General features: G+C 37.7%; 1 protein-coding gene across 2 annotated transcripts in view; it reads right to left on the bottom strand.

The window, feature by feature from the left end:
- Positions 1-24,468, bottom strand: part of LOC111587607 (endophilin-B2-like) — a 34,143-nt gene that overhangs the window by 3,223 nt on the left and 6,452 nt on the right. The window contains exons 3-11 of one of the 2 annotated variants that reach the window (XM_055011628.1): positions 22,728-22,856; positions 16,662-16,795; positions 15,864-15,956; positions 15,733-15,744; positions 12,743-12,805; positions 7,688-7,711; positions 7,072-7,161; positions 4,471-4,571; positions 2,310-2,511 (exon numbers count right to left, since the gene is read on the bottom strand). In XM_055011628.1, the coding sequence (XP_054867603.1) occupies positions 2,310-2,511; positions 4,471-4,571; positions 7,072-7,161; positions 7,688-7,711; positions 12,743-12,805; positions 15,733-15,744; positions 15,864-15,956; positions 16,662-16,795; positions 22,728-22,856 (848 nt within the window). The remainder of the gene's footprint in view (positions 1-2,309; positions 2,512-4,470; positions 4,572-7,071; positions 7,162-7,687; positions 7,712-12,742; positions 12,806-15,732; positions 15,745-15,863; positions 15,957-16,661; positions 16,796-22,727; positions 22,857-24,468) is intronic. The other variant, XM_023297630.3, reaches the window with a different exon arrangement.

The following is a 24,468-nucleotide window of genomic DNA, read 5'->3' as shown; positions in this document are numbered from 1 at the left end:
CAAAAAAACAAGAGGTAGTGATGCCCACCAATGGCTTCCTCTCCACTACAGGATCAATTTTAAAGTTTACTGTTTGCCGTTAAGGTTTTAATTGGGTAGGCGCTAAGTTAATTAGCACTACTCTTACGTCCTACCCCCCACTTGGAGGTCATGTGTGCAGAAGGCTGTATTTTTGTATTCCACGCATACATAACTGGAGTGTAGTCCATGTGGATACGACCTCTGGATAGTATGCAGACTTGGGGAGATGATAAAACGTAAGCAGCACCTTTGTGAATAACGCAGGCCTTATACAGAGATATGGTTCTCTTATTTAGCCTCACTTCACTGGTATGAATGGGTTGGCCTAGATAATTACCAACAACTAAATTGTTTTGTCATGAAACCGGTTCTACGGGAACTATCACCAAATGGACTGCCCACACTCAGATAATTCCTTCCTACAGAAACCTCTGGTTCCACTTCCTTTAAGTGGGTGGGGATTTGTATGAATGAATCAAAATAAACAAATCATATCCTGGGCCTGGAAGTTATTTAATCTGAGTAGTGACGCAACAGTTGACTCAAAAGGTCACATATGCTCATGATAAGAATTATTTTGGCAGTACCACTGAGGAATTAGTCAGCTAACTAAAAGCCAAGCTCTTATTATAAGGTTTTTCAAGAGGCATTTTTTTTGCATGACATATTTAGTTTGTGGAGCCTATCATGTTTTTTTTTTTCAGCTTTTATAACACTAAAACAATAACACTATAATCATTCCAATGTTGATCAAAGTCCTCAGTGTCAGATTTTATCACTGGCTCTGAATCATAATCATCTTGTTTTATGAAGCATCTTCACTTTCTTTGAAGTTCCCCAAAAGCATGTAACCACTTCACATAAACAACTCTCCCAATACATTATTTTGGCTTTACAAATCAGTCATACACTTTTACATTATTGTTTGTCATGAGATTTATAATACACATGAGATAAGGGAGTACATTAAGTGATGTATAATACATAATAACGTACTCATAAAAACAAGGCTAAATCTGAACTAACAGCAGTATCAAATTGCCCAAACAACCAATGATATATAATTTTCTAAACAGTGAGATTTCTGTCCCTGTGTGATGATTATCTAACTACTGTGACGGAGCTCATGTCTCTATGTAACAAATGCTTTTACTGTAGCTGATAAACTGTTACTCTGTGTGTGACAGCTCACTTGTCTGAGGTGAAGAAAGAAAAACAGTGTCATCTGCTGTTAGATCCGGACTCATCCTGTCTCCATGTTGTGGATAATTTATTATTCTAAGTAATTATTGACATTACTGCTGCTGTTCCATTTGCAGAAATGTGCACAGCTCTCCTGCTTTAAAGATGTTTATATGGATTCTGCTACTGCTTGATGCAGCAGGTATTCAATAAACTCAGAGGAAAGAATGTTTTGTTAAAGCCTGGATAACATTTGTCATTGGTGAGTTTTGTTAATTTAACCAGTTCTGTCTTCATGGCAGTAATGTTCTATTTATATGGACATTTAACTCTGTAGCAGGCAGCAAACTGACTTTTACTCAGTTATGCTTTTGGGCCAATGTTGGTGCTGAATTGTAGAAGACAGTCTCCCACTCAAGTGTCTGTCTAAAGTTGTGGCAAAATGGTTTAAGGACAAACAAAGTCAAGGTAGTCAAGTGACCACTGCAAAGCTTTTACCTCAATTCAATAGAAAATTTGTGGGCAGAACAGATAAGCGCGGAAGACTACAAACAAACCTGACGCAGTTCCACTTGCAGAAGGCTACATGAAATATCTGTCCCAAGTTAAACAAATTAAAGACAATGCTACCAAATACTAATAATGTGTGTGTACAAAATCTCTGACCTACTTGGAATAAAAGAAATAAAAGCTACTCATTCACTTCACTATTATTCTGACATTTCACACACTTAAAATAAAGTTAGGATTCTAACTGGCCAGAAACAGGGAATATTTACATGAAATAAATGTCAGAAGTTAACATGTATACGGCTAAGCTGTATTCAAACTTCTGACCTCAACTGGACAGTATGAGCTTAACACCAAAGAAAACACCACATGAACACTGCTGGCTCAATGATGCAACATTACAGAGAACCATAGAGTCTGGATGTTTCAAAAATGCCTGGCAAAAGGATTTTAAAAAAAGCTTTCATGGAAGAGCGCTATTGCACTACTAGAATCAGCTAATGCTAGATCAGTAAGGCTACTGTTTACACTGAGACTTGGTGAGATTTCTGGCCAGTATTCATTCCACTAGCTGCAGTGTGATGATGTAACCTCACCTCATCAGCTAGCAGGGAGAGCTCACTGGAGTCTGCAGCATCGTAATCGTAAAGGACTTTGGCCTTGCGGGTTCCAGTAGCTGGTGCCTGAACTTCTTCAATCTTCAGTGTATCTGTCTCCACAGGGCTGGTGATGCCTTCTGAAGCAGGGCCGGGAGTAGCCATAGCGTGAGTGGAGTTCAGTGCAAAAGCATTGGGAAGCCTGAGGGAAAGAAGGCAGATATGCTCTGAAAATCCAGTACACATAGAAAACAAATGTGTGAAAATAACATGCAACATAAAATATTATTATTTAAAAAACAAAACACAAGTTTAAATCAGGTATACATCAGCTGACAGAAATATGAACCTGCAGACTACAGACATGATATCCAGTGCATTTAAAAACTGGTTCCTGTCCCAAATAAAGCTGCAGAGTGTTAGGTCTTGGTCACATTAGTTTTGCTTAGCCAGCCTATTTTACAGTACTAATATAATAGGCTAGATGCACCTCAATATCATTCTGCTATAGGGGAAAAATGCTTTGGCGTGTTTGTATTTCTTCAAATACACAACATTTCTGTAAACACAATCACCACCATCAGTGACGCGTGGGGAATACATCGTGATCTAAATCCTCTGCACAATTTAAAATTTTCAGTCTGCTATGTTGCTGTCTGGATGATGTTGTTCTTTCCCTTAGCGAAAGTGGATTTTGAAACCTGTCACACACAGTGGAAAGAGAAGGAAAATTGGCCTGAAATGAGCATCCAATAGCAGGCTTAGACCAGTCTACAGTCTACATCCAGTGAGTCAGACTATGAATCATGGTAGTATCTCCAAGTAAAGTACAACTGGCTGCAGTGAAAAATAAAGCCAAGAGTGTCTAGACTAATAGCTCTGACATACACGTGAACAGCAAAATATGAAAACAACAGCTTAATTAAAGAAAGACATGCTTCGTCAGGTAATTATACTATATTTTTTTGCAAGTTTGAACACAAATCTTTGCATCTCTTCTCCCAGCCATGCACTGTGTACACCGAGATGGAAAAGCCTGCAGAAACCTCAGTCCCCTCTGTTCTTCAAGACAAAATAACCTAATGCAGCTTTATAATTTATGTTTAAAATGTCTCTGGAAAACATCAGTAATCAGGCAAATGTGTGAGTTAGAAAAGACACACAAAGGGAAAGATAAATTGCCCCAGCACACAGGAGGACAAACTTTATGGGTCATACTCACACATCCTCATCAGAACTGAGAGCAGGAAACAGTAAAAATTATGGTTCATGATTTGACCAAACCAAAAATAACTAAATTGGACTGACATCCTCACTGGTACAAAGACAAATGTTTTTTATATGTTGTAATAATACATCTATCAAATACTAAATCACAGTCTAAGGCACGGAGCAGAATTCAGTTTATATCTATTCTATGTAGAGTGGATGTCTATATGTCCCCACACAGGATGTAATGTCTTCATCATCCTAATATTCAAAAATGGACCAATCATTAGGAGCTAACAGTATAAAATCCATATTTTTCCCATGTTAAGCTTATTCTACATGATTAAAACTGGCTCGTTTAGAAACACAAGACAAGTAAATCTTGCAGAATGTGCATCACAAATAAACATAAGTAAATTATCTGAATCAAAACTAAAATTTAATTGTACATTTCCAGAACTTCACACTGCTTGTTGTAATCAGGTTGTAATAACGCTGTGGTACTATAAAGCTTTTCTACAGAAAATGAATTAGATGTGATTAAACAGAACACATAAAGCATTATTTGTTCTTCTTCATCATGATTGTTGTTTTGTTGTGATCTTTTCACTATAATGCCTTGCTGCTCAGGCCACAGGTGCCTGGCACATTCAGGGTGAGGTCAAACAACACATGATCACACTGTTTCTGCCAAATAGAAAAGCAACTGAGCTTGAATGCATCGTGGATCTAACATGATGCTGGAAAAAATGTTCACAGAATGCACAAACCCTTACACCATGTCAGGTAATACATTACTGAGTGATCTAATTTTTCACTAGTTAATCATTAGTATCCCAACTGAAACGGTTGGCATAGAGACCTACAGTTTGGTTGGTAAACTCTAAGTTTCTATGCCAGTAGAGTAATAAAGCCCTATAAATCGAAACCACTCATCTAAATCGTCTCTCACCTTCCCAATTCTTTCTGTAGTTCTTGCATGTGGAAATGACACTGCTTATAATAGGCAGCTTGGGCCTCCACAAACTCATTCAGGCAGCGTAAGTGATTGACCTGAAAATAAAATGACAGTCATTCAGAAAGAAACCTGGAAAACATAAGTAATCACATCTTAAGTAGCTATACCACAATACTGCTACAATGTATTTAAAGTAATAAAAGTGAAAGTCCTCACACAGAAGAACAGTTTTTTGATGGTTTTACATTAATATTTATTCTAAAGATGATTATTACTGATGCATTGTGCATGTGTGAAAAGCCTTTTACTTTTGGAGCAAATCTGAGCAGACCTATGAACTGTTGGGGTTGTTTCATCTTCACCCAGATGAAACAGAATATACAGAACATAAATTAAGTCTGAAAAACACTCTTTTTTAAAACAAGAGAACAATTCTGCCAGTGCTGTACAAATACTCCACTATCATCAGATGACACACAACTGGCTAAGATGCAATGCATTAATCGAGCAAATGAATCTTTTCTGGAAGCCACAATTTGCACAACAGTTCAGTCTCCTTCAAAATTTCAAAAAAATGATGAGATTGGCAAGAGCTATATTGATTTTTATGAAGAGCCACACTGATGGAAAGCTGAAGACGACCACCTGCACCTTCCTCTGCAGGGACTACAACCTTCCCCCTCCTGTCCTTCCAACATCTGAGGTCATCGTTGGCAGTAAATGCCCATCAAAGAATAGAAGTTGCCACTAACAGTAGGGGAGGGCTTCAATTCTAGAAAATTCCAGTAATGAGTTCAAACGAACCACATATCCATAAAAACTAAATTTTTTGCATTCATTTTGCATTTACAGTCGGCTTCTCTTGGCTACTAACATACATGTGAAAACCAAAGATATGCGCATTTTCGCCTAAGAGAGTTTATCAACAACATCATGTATCAGAAGGCCAAACTGAATGCACACAATCAATTACTCATTTAACTGGTGAATGTCTACAAGCTTTTAAGGAAAACTTGCCCCTTGCTAGACCATAAATAATAATAATTTACCGTGTGACCACTCACAAAACCCATAATTCTCCATGGATTATATTGCTTGCATTGTAGTAAGTCACAAGTGGCTGTTTAACCAGCATTTTCTGAACATTTTGTCAATACCATAAACAAGCTACTATATTTTTGCATCCATGCAGATCATACTAGCTTTGCAGCATGATTGACACTGACATCGACAGACAAAAATAAGTAGCAGCTTTGGGTATTCAACCTCAAATCTGTACTCTTTATTCCTTTTTTTCAAAAGGTGAGTTGAAGCACTTCAGTTCATTCATTCTTGGACACCTTGCAAGTTGATTTCTGCTTTATTTTCAGGTAATTTGAATACCATGGATAGCAAGAGCACCAGCAAATCCTTGAGAAGCAGAGGCAATGTCTATGACACTGTTATTTCAGAGGTTTTTCCTCTGGTTGAAAAGTTTTTCTATTAGGCAGGACCAAGGACAGGTCTACAGGGACACTGAGAGACTTAAGTTTGGCCGTGGAGCAACTCCCTTTACATTAGGTCTTGGCTGAATGAACCTTTCATGTGCCAGACATACAAGGATGCATACTGAACGTTCTCTGGAAAAAAAATCACGATTTTGAGCATAACTGTGGTATTTTATAAAATGCCAGTAGCCGCAAGAAGCAAAAATCACACAGAAAAATGAAGCTAGGATATCTTCTTGTTCTACAAGATTGATTTAAACTTGTTTCTGGGTGTTTTTATTCCCAAAAGCCATTATAGCCTCCCCCTACTAACAGCTACAAAATAACAAAAAAAAAAAAAAATTCTGTATCTACAGTTCATGATTTCACATCTAACCCTGTTCGGTTCAGCTACGATGAATTCAAGTCCATTTTCACTGTTTGGATCATTTGGGCTGCTATGACAGATAAATCAGCTCCTTCAGTGGACATGCATCGAATGATTCAAAGTAGAGAAAACAACTTTTTTTGTTTCATGATGTAGTAATACAATTTTATATACAGTATTTTGCATTTTTTTAAAATCATTCAAATTTGGTTGGGTGATTAATTATAGTTCCCTGTGGTGTGATGAGCTCAAAACACATATTTATTACTGCTTTACAGGGACATTAAGTGACAGCATTCACATTATTTAATTTCTGTAACTTCACAAAGTATGCTTTGAGAGTACAGTAAAATGTAAACACCACTTTAACTTCATAGTGTAGAACAAAACCTGAATGCATAACATAGTGAAGTGAAAAAAAAAAACTACAAGCAGACTTCAGACTGAATGGTTTTAAATGACAGCCCACTATTAACAGGCATGAGACTAAAGGGAATCTATGCAGCAACCATAAATGGCAATAGAACGTCCACTACTGTGAATCATTAAATCATGCTGATGTGGTAAGTCAAAGTTACTCCTTTCTCTACATGAGATAAAAGAAAAAGTGCTACACGTGAATTTGAATTTCTTTCAGAATGTAATTTCCCTTGGGATTAATAAAGTATCTATGCATCCATCAATCTATCCATCTATCCGTGACACTGACAGAAGTGGTGAAGGTGTGTGTGGCTGACATACATGTGTACTACTGATGCCCTCCAAAAGCAGCCGTGTAACCTCTGCTTGGCGATCAAACTCAGTTTGGGCCACTCGGAGCTCATGTTCAGCCTGAAACAACAAAAAAAAAATTACTGACATCTTTCCTTCACATCCCTCAGAATGATTGCTACAGTTAATGTCCTGACTTCATTGTGTAGACATACTCAAAGACATGCACTGTTAATAAACGTAATATGAAGACAAGATTGTAAAAAATAATCTGACGTGCTGTGTATTCAATTGGGACACAAGTCAGAAAGTTGAAATGTTTTCATGTCTCAGAACCATCAGAAGACACAACTTAGATTCATGAGGGAGGATTTCACAGTAGTAGTGAATCTGATCAGAGTTAGAGATCCACAGAGTGGGAATCAAGACTTCAGTATGCCTTTACCAAAGAGCTTGTGAGATAGAGTATGTGTGTTCTTTTACCTCTATTAGATTTGTACAGTTCAGTGTGTTGGAAAGTGCAATTAAGTGTAGCCAGTTAAAACTGCTTGAAATGCTTATTAGATGTTTTAGGCAGGCTGAAGCCTTAATCCTGAAGAATGGACGGCAGAACAGAAGTTCACAACCACAACATCACTGTACTTACTTTCTCTACTTCCTCTGTCCAGAGCTGATAGGCCAAAGCATGCAGCAAAAGAAGCAGAGAAAAATACAAGTTATAACAACATCACTAGCGATATGTTGAACCAGTGCCTAAGCAAAGCCTTAACTACACTGGATTGTTTCTTCCCTGCTAGATGTGCTCTGAGTAGTGGCAGACATTAAAACTGCGTAGAACGTGTCTCGATTGTAAAGGCTGAGGTAAATGTAGAAACCATGGCTTTGGAACAACTCTTGCCTGTTCTCATATCTACACTGAAATGCCATTTGGTTAGCACTACATTATTCAGCCTCATTTTTTCTGAAGAGAAACCAATGTAGTGTTGCTTCTTGCACTTTGTTCCTTGATTGCATTTGTGCTTTCTTGAGATAGTATGTTTTGAATTATTGGGTTCAAGCTTTAACTTTCAGGTGAACATTTTCTTATTTTCAAATGCTGATTCAATATAAGTGCAGAATTTTCCTTTAGATGATGCCATATTTTACAAGAAGCACATCAGTCCCTCCTGCAGCAGACACCCCAACATGATGCTGGGTTATTGTGTTCAACAGATCGGGTATTTTTGTTTGATCAGAAAGGAGGGCATTTGCCTAAAAAGTAAGATCTTTGTCCCTATGTGTATTTGCAAACTGCACAGTTGCTTCTTTATGGCAGTTTTGAAGCGGTGACCTCTTCCATGCTGAGTGAGTGTCCTTCAAAATATGCTGATATTGGAATTCTTTTACGATCGATATAGATACTTTCATGCATGTTTTTTTTTCTTGATTACTTTTTTCACCAAAGTTCATTTTATTCTTAGGAGACAGAACATATGTCCCTCCTGAGCGCTATGGCAGCTGCCTTGGTCTTAAAAGTTGCACACTACTGTCTGCATAGAAAAATGTGGTACCTTTACACATTTAGAAAATGTTGGACTTTTGGAGGGCCCAAAATACTTCCATAGGTACAAATCCATTAGGTTTTCAGAAGCTTCTCAAGCCATGACAAAATTTTCTGGAATTTGTTTAAGATATTTTTTGGCCTTTTGTTGGCTTTAGACAGTTTGTGTAGAGAGGCAGACAGAAAAGTAGAGAGAAGAATGGGGGGAAGACCTACAGCAAAGGGCCGTGAGCTGGAATCGAACCCAGGTCACTGCGTCGCAGATTATAGCCTCTGTGTATGGGTCGCCCGCTCAACCAGTTGAGCTACTTCTGTAATTTTTAAAGCTGCTCAAAGGCAAAGTGAACTTAGCGTATGTAAACTTCTAATCAACTGGAATTTGATGTAGTTAATTTAAAGAAGAACAATCAGTGAACGATAGTTGGAAAATGACTCACGTCGTGCATAGAGTAGATGTCCTAACAGACTTGTCAAAACTAGAGCATGCTAGCATCAAACCTGTGGAAAACTTAAAAAATGAATTTCAGTGTCTTCATATTAAGTGTATGTCAACTTTTGACTTTAACTGTAGATTGTCAGATTTATTTTTACTTACTGTTTTCTAAAATTTCCACCATGTATGTATCTTGGTCTGTTGTATGTTCATGTGAAAAAATAACTATCAGTAAATTTGTGGTTATCTAATTTGCTTAAGCCTTGCTTGATCAGTCAGACAATACTTTAGATTAAAAACACAAGGGACAATGAGACAGTCAGACATGTAGTTATAGAGGGCATAAGTTAAACATCTGTTCAGGACGGAGTGAAGGCAGCAAGGATGTAAGTAAATTTTAGATCTATGCTCTAAACACACTTTCTCCCCAACATAGCTATACATACTGTAGCACTGTGTTGTGCTGTCACCTCTTAAAATCTCTTACAGCTCCGAAGCTCCCCGAGAAGTATTGTACTGAAGACTTTACCTGTAAAGGACAACTGTTTGGAACAAACTGAACATATCGATATATAGCCAAGACATTGCATAGTTTTACTTGTTTTGTCTTGAACTGATGCTCTCTCTAAAGAAGCACAGAAAGCCCAAGCACCACCACTTCCTGACACACCCTGGTACCATACTCATGGCTCAACTGTTGAAAATGCCTGGCGTTTGGTTGTACTTTCAGTGTTGAATGAACATCGTTTGTCCACAATACATTAAGAGTGGTAAGCGCAAATTTTAACTAATTTTGCAAACTGTTATGTCTGGGTTTGACGAGATTATGTACCTGTTATAAAATTTTTAAACCAAATTTTTGAATAATAAGCTCTATGGTATCAAATCTGCGTTTGTCTGATATTAAATTTGGACATTAAATGCCAGTTGGCTGCCTCAAGAGGTGAGTCCAGCGTATATGCATGTGGATTTCAGTGACCATTTAGGGATAGTTGGCTGCTGTAAGAGGCGGCGCAGTGATCGGGTAATATACATGGGTAGCCCTTTTAAAGGAGAGTAGACTCGACCTTAGGGGGCAGCCTGTGAGTACTTCCACCTTCGAGAATGACGTTCTTGGCAAATTTAAAAGTGTTTGTCTGTGGAAGGTTAGACGAGCGTACGGCCTTTGGTTCGGTGGGGTTTAAGACTCTGGGGAATTTTTGTCACTGAGCTAGGTTGTGCGCAAACCTATTAATTCAATACGTTGAATTAGGTACCCAGATCCACCAGACTGAAACTCCACATTAAATTTGAGGCACAAAATTCCTATTAAAATTTGTTTGGAAAAATTTTAAAGAATGTCAAAATTTATCTAAAAGTTCAAATTAAAATCTATCTGATTATGATTGAGAATTGACACATATGAGAGCTCTGATGCCATTGAAAGTATTGGCTATGCGCCTGCTGTTTGTCTTCATTGCGGCTATGTTTTGTTTCTGTGTGTGTGCATGAATGCCTGTGTTGAGTTAAAGAAATTAACCATGGGTTGTCATCAGTCCAAATCATGCGAGACTCACTGTTCAGATGTGAAATCAACTAACAATTCTCATAAAGCACAATCTGAATCTAACTCTGATGCATCCTCAGCTAAAATTAAATCTGATGCATCTACACTGTTCAGTATAGCAGGAATTCAGTCATTAGCCAGAGCTAAGAACACAGATGAGAAACTTAAGATCATTGCTCTTCTTCAGGAAGGATTGACTAAGATAAAGACTAAAAAAGTTGAAGCTGGACTTAGCACAGAACCTGATTCAGGATCAGGCTCAGTTTCAGGAAACGGTGATGTAGAGAATGGACAGATTAATGACGCATTGACGAGTAAGGATAACAATCTGGGTGTTCTTCATCTGTTTTTCTTCAAAGTGATAAGACAGAGGAGTCAGAGCCTTCTGAAACTAATCCAGCTTTCCCTAAATGCATGGTCATTAACACAGTTGAGCCCCTGCCAACATTTATCAAATGGTTTGAGGAAGTGTGGGAGTCAGCAATGGGTTGTGATATTAACTAAATCAGTTATTAATTACTCACTTTCTCACGACTGAGGTGGTTCTCGTTTATGACATCCTAAATGCCGGTGTGTCTGCCAATTGCAGTCACCCTAAATCAAGTGTAGGTACCAAATCACTCCAAATTACTCCAAATTACTCTACATGATGTCACCCTTGACTTCCGTTTCTCCTAAATTGAGGATGCAAACATGTTTATGCTCTCTCTGTCCCTAATATGGTCCTGAGACAGACAGATGCTGGCTAGAGATAACATAAGAGTGAAAGACAACTGTTTGTAAGGAAAACAAAGTTATGTTATTGTCCAGATGGTGCTCCTGAACAGACAAACCTGTCAGCATATTTGGATTGTAACCTAAACATGGCATGCCTCACAACTACATACATACCCAAGGCCAGAGAGACTCCTCAGATTTGATGCTGCCAGTGCTCACATCACTGTGTTGCTCGCTGTGTCACTACTCCTGATATCAGTAAACCTTACTCTCAACATAAGCCATCTGAGTTTCCAGAGTGTCACTGAGTTTGCCTCCTGATTCTTCTTTCGACATCGCAGAATTCCCTAACACTCGGTTGTTTAAAAGTGGTGGTTTTTTTGTTTCCACCGTTGGTGGTTGGTCACCGTAACCCTGCCCCCAGCCCCTGGTTCTTAACTATGGCCCAGCAAAGAGTTGGTGCCTGAAAAGGATCAGTTTTTAGAACCTGGTGCTGAGTGCTTAATTGGTGTAAACACAAAGAACTAAGCTAAGTCAAGCACTGGCTCCGAACTAGCGCTGGAACCGGCCTGGTTGAAAAGGGGCCCTGGTGATTTTTTTATAAGATGTTTAAAAAAGCTTTTTATACTTTTGAACATGGCCCAGTCTGAGACTCTGGTCCATGGTTTGGACTTAGTTTCCACCACAATACTCCCTGAAAGTCTTGTCTTTATTCTGGCTGCTCTAGGACTCTGTGACATCACTGCATGATGTGATGCAACAAAACACACCCTTGGTAGTGACATACTGCTGTTCAGCTGGTTAACGTATTAAATTACTGTTGGACTGCAGTAACAAACAGAGCATACTTTGTGAACGCAAAACAAATTTTAAACAAAGCATAGTGACCAGTACATGTTATTGGTCTGATACACAGCTGGATTTCAACAAAGGTGGTTGATTGTGTTGAAGTTCTCAGGCTGTCAAAAGAACAAGTTATTGAGTAACATCCGTCTTGGCTCCTGGATGCTTATTATCAATGTTTTGACAACTTTCAACAAGAAAGCATAATCTAAAACATGACACACAGCTCTGGTATGCAAACTCTGAGCTCATGCCTACTGTTCTTACCAGACGAACACACCTCCTGTCAAACATTAATAAAGGAAAGATTCACAGCAGTTACAGTAAATGATTGATATGATAACAGCAGACTCCAAAAAATGCATGAAGGCGTTTTTTGAGCTGGTAATAGAAAGTTAAATGATTTTCTCCACACACCTCTGACAGCCTTTCAAATTCTATGGCCTACATGTGTGTCATACAAGTGAAATCTGTCCTACATGAACTGTAGAAACACAGGTTAAAATAGCACTTTATTTCAGAAGTAACTGTATGTGGATAGAACAAGACAAGTTAACATTATTTTTAAAAGGGTAATTTTTCATGTTCACATTTGTTTAGTAAAGCAGAATTGTCTCCTTACCGCAGAGGCACTGGCAGAAAGCACATAGTTGCGGGGTCTGGTCTCCTGAAAATCTGGAGCCATCTAAAGAAACAGGTAAATTAATTAACATTTGTGCCCTTGTGTGCTCAGTGAATACATGGAAACCATGTATCAAGAAATACTGACAAAACAATCAGAAAAACACAACAGAAATAAAACCATGATCTTCATGAGATACAATTTAAACTACAAGACAATATGATTAACCTGCACATTATTAATATTACAGGCCGATAATTCAGGTTTTCTATAATATGAAGAGGTAACATTTGCCTTTGTAGCATTAATTGAAGTTTGTCAAATAAAAGTTGTACAATTAAGTATATTAAGTAATGTTTAAAATGGCATTCATGTGCCACAGAGTCACTCCTGCCAAGTGCAAAGATGGGAGAGGTTGGTGGCAGACAATACACACCAACACACTTTCATAATAGGTACGTCTGAATCATAAAAGAAAGGTGCAGAAAGGTGATGCAACATCATTGTATGTAAACAATTTCTCCAGAACAACTGAAACTGATGACTAATCTGGTTATTTCACTGACCTTACTAGTCACCTGTAAGTGGGACAGTCAGTGACAATATTAGCTTTAAGGGTAGTCAGCTGCAGTGTACCATGCGCATGCTAACATGCATACAGTTTGCAAAAGTCTGCCTTTGTCAACCACACAAATGTGTGGCTTTTTCATCATCATACTGCAAACTAAATTTCTAGTGAAAGACAGACTTTTTTTATTCTGTTCAACAATCAAACAAAAACAAGCTTCAAGAAAAGTGGAAAAGGTTTCCAAGGAACATTCATTCCTAGGCCATGGTGAAATGTGGACGGAACATGATTAATGAGTCCCGACTTCCTGCATAACAGCTCATGTAGTCTACACAACGAAGAACACTAATGTCTGTGCGGAATTCGTATTCATGAAAAAAGAAGGTCAGATGTGAGGTCAGAGTTTTGGGCTGCACAGCCACCCGCTGGTAAAACAATGTCATATTCTCAGTTTGAAGACTAGCGTTACTAAGGCTGAAGAATAGGTTAAACGGCATCTTTTAAGGCAACAGACTTAAAGAAACCGGTTTGCTATTATTAGGGGTCAACTGCTGTGCTTTTGTCATGGCTGTTATCAGTACAGATTACTAGCAATCAAGTAGACATAACTGATATTTGGAACTTTATATATATTTGGATTAAAGATAAATCTTTATGTCAGAATAACACAAATTTCGGCAGAAAACTTCACTGAATTGTTTGTGTTTGTGTATATTTTACATACGCTTAATTGAAAGTTTTACACACTTGATGACAGGCTATTACTTGTGATGTGTAATTAATCCAATGGGACTGTGGGTGGGACATTTCTCGAAGCCAGAGTGATGCCTACAGATAGAGAAGCAGCTGTATCTGTGCCAACTTCGTACATTTTCAAATTACTCAATTCTGCCAGGAATCTAACTTATCAGGACTTGTCTGTCGGAAATCTTATGACTGAGCTGCCTTGGCGGAGTACTGCACTCTCTCACTGCTTTTCTTATTGCTACTGTTTTTGTCATTTCTCTAAAAATACATAGTTGGCGACAAAGTTTATTTAACAGTGTCTCTACTTTTTTAAAATCTTGTCTCATTTCTGTTCAACAGAAACTGTTAAATTTGCTAAATTAAGTTCACTTTATTAGGTTAAACTCAAAACAGTAGCAGTGTTCATAGAGTTTGATCTGTACTGTTCGAGTAGGCCTTCTGTTTTTTTCTATTTGCATTATGCAAGAAGGCTCTGTGAATGTGGCTGTGTGCACCACAGTTTGTTGTTTTCCAACAGATGCCTTCATGCTACACATGCAACATCTGATATATTTCTACAAGTACTACATTTTATAATTAGTCAGGTAAAGTTAAACATAAATGTAAGGCTAAGAGTTATAAGTCAACCAAATTTTTTGGAAATTAGAAGAACAATGGAAATGAATAGCTGTTTCCATTCACTACTACAAATATTAAGAAATGCTTCATCAAGATTAGCAGTAGGTAGCAATAATTAATCAGTCACTTGCAGAAAAAGAGGGCAAAACGAGATGTCTCAACTTAAAGAGTGTCAGTCAAACCTCAAACGAGGGAAAACAACCACTAATTGCGCAAATGTGATGGAGATCTTGGAGACGGAGAGCACACTGGACAATGGAAATGAAGAGTTTGAACTACTAATTCTACAGCTATGTGCTCTTGGTAGGGTTTTCACCAAACCAGTTTCCACTCCATTTTGTCACTTTTATCTTCTATCAATACACATTTTTTTTTTCCACCTCTTCTGAGCATTAAAGCTTTTTTTTGGGCAATATTTCAGAGTATTATTATTTTTAGTTCAGAGTTTTTAGCATTTCCACTTTGGTATTTTTATGTGCAAATTGAAAATGCACATAAAAACAACCGGGTGGAAACACACCTGTACAGACTGTTACCGAATCCAAATCTCAAATTCTGTAATTTTCTATTAATTTATAGAAAAGACAACTGGCAATTCTGAATAAATCTGTTTATAATAAAAACAAAGGCTCCCCAGCAAGTAAAGGCACAGAGATCTGAACAAATGACTGTTGTTTTTAACTGAGATGGTAACCTATTAGCGATGAAATGGACAACTACATTGACAATTAAAAAGGTAATTTCAAGATGGCTAAAAAAAAGCTTTGATACTTATGATTACAAAAGTAGAATACACAGTCTAATCAGTCATAAATTTGGTCAATGGCTTCTGTTAATTTCCTAACATACTGTTTAATACTCAAGGTTTCTCTGAAAAGACTCATCTTTCGGTCAGTTATTTTTTTCAGTCCACTGCTGTATTTTCTGGAAAACTGATATAAGTTTCATACCAGCAATTACAGCATGGCTAAGAAAATTAAATCAAAACAAGTAAGGCGGGAAAAACAACCCAAGGAGTGCATCATACCGAAAGTCTATAAAAATGTTTGATACTCACTTCGCCCTCGCACTGCAAAAGTTATGGATATACAGACAGTTAGTCATGGTTACTGCCAGCAACACCAAGAGCTAATCATCAGGAGAATTGTGGGAATGGATGTGGGAGTGTGGCTGTGAGGTTGGACTTACCGCAGCTTTAGCCTCAGCTAACTTTGCCTTCTTCAGACGTGTTTTGCAGGCGTCCAGATCCAGGCGCAGATTCTCCAAAAGACGCCGTTCTTTCTACAATGGCACAGTTAGTGAGCGGTTGAGCTTAGCAGAGAGGAATTGCAAATATAAACAGTGGCACAGCATGGCATGGCATGATTCATGCCAGATTTCAAGGAGGCTATCCTGGGCCTCCTAAGACATGAAACATATCAGACAAAAAAGCACAAGCAGTTCAAGCGAGAAGAGCACACATGGTATCTCTCCAACCCTTGGCTTTAGGAGGTGAATACCAACATCAATTCACTGTTTCTACATTTTGCTAGGCATTCAGTTAAGACATTTAAAACCAACTGACAAATGAAAGCAATTGTTAATTATTAATTAGGAAGTTGTTGTTATTAATTTAACATATTAAAAGTATACTAATGGATAAGGCAGAAGATGATTTGATGATGTACGGGATGGAAGACTGCAGTATGCTGGCTGACTACTGTTTAAGAAAATTGTATTAAAACTGCATTGTATTGCATATAAATTCAATTAAATTGAATTGCATTCCTAGTTCAAACACAAAGAACTTTAAGTGAAGAGCCTAACATCTCCATTATTTATGGAACCTGACTATTTGTATCAACATAAACGATAAAAAGTGATGACTGACGAGTCGTGCTAATACACGTATCTTGACATTTTCATACACACCCAGGATGGCATGTTGATAACTTGAATGGCTATCATAACAGTAATCATAGAACAGATGTTTTCTTCTAGACTCACTGAAATGGTCCTCCAGTCTCCTTCCAGAAAGTTCCTGAGGGGTGTAAGAAAGCTGATGGCTGACGTCTGAAGGAACTCCCTCTCTGCTGCTCCTAATCTTCTCTCACATTCCCCCACTTTGATCAAAGTGTTCCCTGCCAGAAGGGGATTTGCATTCATTTATCACAAGAAAATCTTTTTTATTCACCATTCATCCCACATCATATCAAGTCCTGTGAAAGTATACAGACAGAATAGAGAATAAAATAAGAGAAATCACCCTGGCATTATATTATTTAGTCCGAACAGAAAGAAGCTGGATGAGTAGCTCAATAGTTTTCCCTCTTGATGTCCAGTATATGTCCTGTTTTCTTCAACACAGTTGTGCAAATGATTCTGAAGCACTGACCACTTATTTATGTGCTGGGTCAGCAGTTGTTATTAAAACAGTTCTTTTTCACTTCTAGTTAAATATTTGAGATTGTCAGTATGTTTTCATTCGTTGGTTGTATTGCAGCCACCTACTGCATGAGAAATTACATTTACAAAAATGTTTTTGTATACATAAAATGGGCTTTAATACCTACACAAAACATTTCATGTGTCTTCCAAACAAGGTGCTTCAGGGCTTTCAATTTACTTAAGCCTTTTGTGCATCTTGATACAAGCTGTTGTTTTAATGTAAAATAAATAAATAAATAAAGTCAGAGTCTGGTTTTTCCATCTGTCCTTCTATAAACATCATTCTTTTGATATTCAAATGAAAGTAATGTGTTTGGGTCATTGTTTCAGCTGTGCACATTCAGCAACACCATCACTACCGACAGCTTTCTCATTTAAAATATGAAGTTGTTTCAACAGAAAAATACTGCTGCCCTAAAAGTGCAAGTACTGAAAATTCTAAACAATTTTACCAATAATTTTAATACTAAACACTGTGAGTGAATTGCTCTGCAAAAAAATATGCTAATATCAGACCCTTCCTGTGTGAACATGCAGCTCAACTCCTGGTCCAGGCTCTCTAATCTCACACATCAACTACTGCAGCTCCTGACTGGCAGGTCTTTCTGCATGCACGGTCAAACCTCTGCAGATGATCCAGAATATAGCACTACGTCTGGTTTTCAACCAGCCAGAAGCAGCACGTCACCCCGCTGTTCAGATCACTTCACTGGCTTCCTGCCCGCATAAAATTCAAAACTCTGAAACTTGCATTCTAAACTAGAATGAAAACAGCTCCCTCCTACCTGAACTCTCTCATTCAGGTCTACACTCCCTCTTGCTCACTACGCTTGACCAACAAAAATACGCCTGATACAACGACCACAACAGGGCCGGTCCATAGCTAGACTCTTCTCTGTGGTTCTGTGGTGGTGGAACGAGTTGCCAAACTCTATTCAATCTGCAGAGTCTTTCTCAGTCTTTAAGAAGAGACTAAAGACCAGCTCTTCACTGAACACCATTACACTTGACTGAAAAAAAACAAAAAAAACCCCAAATCCTATTTTGTCTTCACTGCCTGTAGACACCACTGTCCTATTATCACACTTGAACTTGTTTTATGGCTCTTATCCAGGTTGTTTCCTCCTGACTAGATCCTTGCTTGTGTTGGATCTATTTTCAGATGTACGTCGCTTTGGATAAAAGTGTCTGCTAAATTAAACTGTAGAACTGCAGAATGTAGACTGGGTTACATAAGCTAAGAAAAATAATGTTTCAGTTCTATAATGTGTACAAGGCAGCAACTAGCAGCTGTTTTCATTCACATTTACTTTTAACCAATTATCTTCATGAATAATAATTTGATCTTAAAATGGGCATAAAATGTTGCTAAATAAATAAAACTGTGATCAACATTGGAGCACTAACTGAGATTTTAATATGTCTTGTTTTGTTTGACTATTTAAAATCAAAAGAGATTCATTTAACTGCCATAGGAGATGAGACTGTTCAGTTTAAATGAACATGTTCTGTTTGCAGAGTTAAGCCTTGGTTATACTCCCTTGCTGACACACACACAGATTGCTGTGATTTGTAGGCTGCTTAGAGTCTCACGAAAGGTCTGCATGGATTTGGGGACGTGACAGGATGTGGGAAGCATACCTCTGGCCTTAGATTCATTAGTTTTCCCCTGGTGACTAAACTGACATGTGAACCTTGTCGACAACTTGTTACAGCCATTCAATCTATTTCATAATGCTAGCATGGACTAATAGTTGCTGCTGGGTTGATTTTTATTTTTGGCTGTCTCTCGTGAACACAATCTTTCTGGTTGTAAATTAAATGTCAGTGGAGGAGGAAGGTGTGTCCTATGAGCTTGTTTGTGCGGTTCTGTGTAGCTGATGCTCTGGTGACATCCAGTGGTTCTGACTGTTGCATACAAAACATTAAAATCCATAAAGAGACAGAGAGGTCCCACAGTAATTGTCCCAGAAGATTTCTGCAACAGACTCATTTTCTTCCTCTCTGTTTATCAGTATTTAAAACATGCAATTCATTTGCAGCCTTGTGCTCTATGATTTACTGTATGTCCTCTTAAGTTCTTTGTACCACCAGAGAACATAAATAAACACATTAGAAGTACAGACTGATCTGTTGTCAGTCGCTGTAATGTGTGTGGAGGAGCCTGATTGAATCTTTTGGATACACTCGTCTCTCTCTGACACACCTGCCTCATAAAACAGATCTGTTAAGAGTTTCTTTGGTTTAAGTCTCTGTCATTTGAAATTGAAATTATCCTAAGAATACACTAATGATTAACAATGACAACTTCAGAACAGTTCAATCAGTGAGCTACTTGTCAGTTTGTATGACCTCAGGCAATACAGAGTTTGTGATTCATTTGTAAAAGAATCTAATTAAAATGCAACATGAATGTAAAAGAGAGCTGAGTAAGGATATGAGAAGCTAGTTGTATTCTCCCTGTTTTGGTATTTATTTTTGTGAAAGATTAGGTCAATTAATATTCTTTAGATTATTTTTCATCTGTATGAAAGATGGCCTGGCTTCTACATTATAGATTTCTTTCTGCAGTGTTTGTTTGCCTTATTATTAAAGGTTTGCACAACACGGAAATGAAAGTATGTAATCACCTAAAGTACCTCAAGAATTAAAAAATCTGAACTGCTTACTTACAGACATAAACATCAAATCATAAAGATTAACCTTCAGATAACCAACAAATACCATGTTCACACAGAGACTATTTATTTGGCTGAATGCAGCAAGAAAGAGAACTGTTTACAGTGTGGTCTGTGATTACTGGCAGATTTTTTTTTTTTTTTTTTTAATGTTTTGGATGCCACAAACAAAGAACTACTATACTGTATGTTACTGAGGGGACAGCAGCAGAAATCTGTGAGATGGATATCTCAACTCCTGACTAATTTATGCCAAGATTGTGACAATAGCAAAAGTTAATTGTGTAATGAGGAGGCTCAGCGTATGTTGGACACTAGCAGGTCCAGTAGGTGTTACCTTTGTGCTTTGGGTCAAAAACAATAAAAGCACTTTCACACCACATGAATTTGGTTGTATGAAGATTTACAGCCTAGTGTTATGGCTTCTTGCGTTACTACATTGCAGACCATGCGCAGTGAGCAGTAAATCTTTATCTAAATCAAGAAAGGGATGGACTTTGTTATTTCACTGGACACTTGAAGGTGGTGTCACAAACGTGTCTTTGCAGAACCACAACAGCTTTAAGATAAGGGTTTAAGCAGTTACTACATACAACAAGAGGAAATTTAAAAAAAAAAAATCTTGTCATGTATGTGAACCAATCCTTTAAACTTCTGCCATGCTTCAGTGAGAGTACTCTTATGTTACAAGTAGAAAGTGGTTTCATCAGAGTAGCATTGGGTTTGAATATCTAGCACAAATCAAACAATATTAGTGTCATTGCTGAGGATGAGAAAAAACTCTTGTTTACAGATAAAAGTCACACTTAAATGAAAACCGACAGTGACATCAATAGACGCATTCTGGGCTACTCTAAAACTCCAAATTTCAAGGAATCCCTGTGGAGGCCATAGAGATAGCCAGCTACCAGAAGGGCTGCCAAACTCTTGCATAAATCGGATTCTCTTATTGAATTATTGAGCTACAGATTTCCCCAGTGACATCTATACAGATGCCCTGACTATTGATGCTGCAGTAGAGTGCAGATGCTCATTCAAAGCAGGATTGATCCTTAGATTTTCATTAAGGGAAATGGATCTGATTTATTGACTGATACATGTGCCTGTATCACACTGTAAGCTAAAGAACATGGAGAGGGAGAACACAGAGGTATGTAAAAATACTTGAGGATTTTCATTCCAAACACTTCTTTTATTCTATGGAGGACAAATACTGAACAAGGTAACTAAAAAAAACCCAAATAATTACTACCTCCAATTGGATACAAAGCTTTGTTTCTGGCAATTAACCTATCCTTCTCAGCTACAGAGCTCAGCATAAACTTAAAAATAGTCTAAAACTAAAGGTTTAAGATTAAGATTTAAGATTTTAAGATTTAAGAAGCTTTATTGTCATTGCAAGGGGTACAATGAAATTCTGCTCAGTAACATCTCTTATAGCAGCTACAATAAGCTGCTACAATTTCTCCACATTGGTTTCTGTTGCCTCCAGCACATATCATTTTCCCTAATTTTCCCTCAACATAAACATCATACACACCATATTATGATTGCTTTTATGAAGCATGGTTATTAAGGGCTTGCTTATGGGGATCCTTCAATGCAGTTGCTCAAAAAACAACATGAATGAAACACTTTAACTCTCTTAGTTTCACTTTTATGCTGTTGACAGAGATGCTAAATGCATCCAGCTGAATGTAGGAGAAAATGGTCTAAACTTGCATATCAAATATCTCAACACTTTACTGGGGTGTTCCAGTTTTCTTACTCACATAGCTGTCAGTTTATTTGTTCTAGCTAGGTCCTCTTAATGAAACTTAATGCAGTCTGATACAACAGCAATTAATAACATGATGTTCAGTCTTTGTTAAAACTACTGCATGATCATTTTTGAGGCTGTAGTTTGTGTTGTTGTTACTTGGCACTGTGTTATACAGAGAGGTTTTTCTAATATTTAGGTTTAGTCTTATTGATACAAATGGGATGGACAAAGAGAAACTTTACGGAAGAAAATTAAGAGTTTAACTCCAGATAACTGCTGTCATCAGTTTTCTCATTACTATGAAAAACCGAGAAAACAACCATATCCAAGTAAATTGTCAACCTCTGACTAAGTCAACAAATAAATCATTAAGAAATTCTGTGAGAACAAAGTTATATATTTCAAAAGAAGCTCCAAGACCCAGTTTCTCTTTTATATATTACCATATAATATGTCTCTGGATATATCCTCATTATTCTAATTAATTAAGCAGAGGTGACAGATTTGTCAACTAAACATGGGGCTTTTGATAGCCAGCTTAAGATAGCAGAAGGGGTAGAGTTAGATAACCTTTTTGATTTCATTTTTTTCCTCATGAATAAGCTCTTATGTGCAAATTGCATTTGTATCTGAATGAGATGCAGAAACAATGCAAGCAGGGCCGACTCCAGTTGTAGTCTAGAAAATTAGATGGCATTCCATCTGCTTTGGGGTGATGAAGAAAACAGCACATCCTTTTGCTACAGACGCCCCCTACCACTGCCCCTGCCACTCCTTTATTCCATTATGTATTGTTATTGATAATTATCTTTCCCTTTGTTGTCTAACAGACTCCTTTATTCCATCACCTTTCCTTATTGCTAACAGTCTGCCAGACCCCTTGTTCTCTTACCTTTTGTTGTCTGCCAGACACCTACATTTCATCACCTTTGTGATTAATTAGCAACTATATACAAACCAGCCACTATTCATTTTGGCATTTAGATACAGTCCCCATTGATCACCTGTATAAAATGTTGTACTCTGGCAATGTTCTGGGTCGGCCTACACAGCAAACTCCACTACAGCACACTTTGCATGAAGACTACAGGCAAATTTCTTCAACAGTCTGCATATGTTTACACCTTGTGTTAACAGTCATAATCTTACCATTGAAAGCTTGTCTTAAGGTGCTTGCACACTCACCATATGGAGTCTCAGAACCAAATTCTTTTGCTGCATCCTCCATATACTGGCCCAGCAGCTCTCCATTGGTAACCCTGGAAGGTGCCTTCATGTCCAATTTTTCGTAGAAAAACTCTTCAATTCTGGCACCTGCACAGAAAGTTATGTCGAGTTTAATTGGCACAGCTAGGGGAAAAAAAGCAGGTGAAGCGATTTGTTCACTTTTACCTTCATGCTGATTAAATTAAAACTGTACCCAAAAATTCCAACTTGTGTGTCAATTCAACCCCTGTAGACAATGCATAAATTCTACTAAATAACACTAAACACTACCTGCTCAGCACAACAGATAGAAGGAATCACAGCATGAATGGTAAGAAGTAGATTCTTCTTCTTGCTTTCTTGGAATTAAGTTAGGGCAAAACAGGTAAAAGCAGATTAAATTGCAGGCTTAAATTCAAGTTGGACAAAAGGGCGACTGTCCAATAATTACTGTATCAAAGTACAATACTTGAGCATATGTTTTCACTTTCCACCTCTGCTCACCCTATGTATTCTGGTTTAAATGACAAAAAGGATTTTCTTTACACATCACTGCAAACACATAGCCAACGAAGTCTCAGATTACCCAATCCAAAATGTATCTAGTGGTGTATGTAGTATTATGTAACTTTTCTGTAAGAGCATGCACGTAAAGACTTTTACCATGAGGCATTGCAGGTTACAGTGTGATAAGAGAATACAAATGGTTTTTGGGTATGGTTATTATTTAATCAGTTCATGAGAGGATTCTTTATCCAATCGCCTCATCTGTAAATCAAAACTAACTTTTGCAGAAAAACATACAGAGACAAAAAACATGAACACCTTGCAAAATAAAGTAGGTGGATTAAGTGCTGCTTGTGACAAAGATCACAATAGAATGAATAAGCGTCACATAATGGATTTCTCCAAAATCATAAAGTAAAAAAAAGACCACTGAATTGAATTAATATTTGCTAAATCTGAACAAAAACGTTTTTAAGGTTTTTGTTATTTTGTCCTTTGCCTACAACGTAGTCAGTAATTAAACACCACATACTACAGATCTGAATCAAAACCTTTGACACAACTTTAAGATTAGAAACTCTTCATCATGTCAAAATATTAAACATCATACATGTCCTGCAAATTACTTGACCTGTGGTCTGTTAGGCTTGGGTGATGTCCTTGTATTCATACAAAAACTCACTTTAATCATTAGTATTTTTCTCTGAACAAACAGATTTACCAGTGGGTAATATAGTATATACAGAATATAGTATGTGCAGCAGAGAGACCTTGAGGGGCATCAGCTGTGCATTACATGCGTATCACTTCAGTGCAGCAGCTACAGCTAAGGCCTAGCACATAATGGAGTGTATATATTGGTACTGGACAGGTATGGGCAGAGTGGAGGAAGAGTTACACCTTCATTATGTTCATTTGTTGATGGTCACATGGACACTTGCGAACACCTTGCATGTGCAGTTATTGCTATTAAACTACTTCTCTAGTCTGCTTGAATTAAAGGGCTTAATTACAGACACATGCGTTAGGTTGTCTGTGCTTGAACAGTACTTCGGAGAATGTGCACTAATGCCCTTGCAGTGTAGATGTGCAATAGGTACATATTGGTCTATTTCACAGACAGTAGCAATGCCCCAGATTGGGCTCTAGCACCGGGTTAATCTAATTATTTCTGAGGTGTGCTGAGCCCAATGGGCAGACACAAAACAGGATT

The sequence above is a fragment of the Amphiprion ocellaris genome, chromosome 6 (genome assembly GCF_022539595.1).
Source record: "Amphiprion ocellaris isolate individual 3 ecotype Okinawa chromosome 6, ASM2253959v1, whole genome shotgun sequence".
Classification (NCBI taxonomy): Eukaryota; Metazoa; Chordata; class Actinopteri; family Pomacentridae; genus Amphiprion; species Amphiprion ocellaris.
This window is presented reverse-complemented; position numbering and strand designations above follow the sequence as displayed.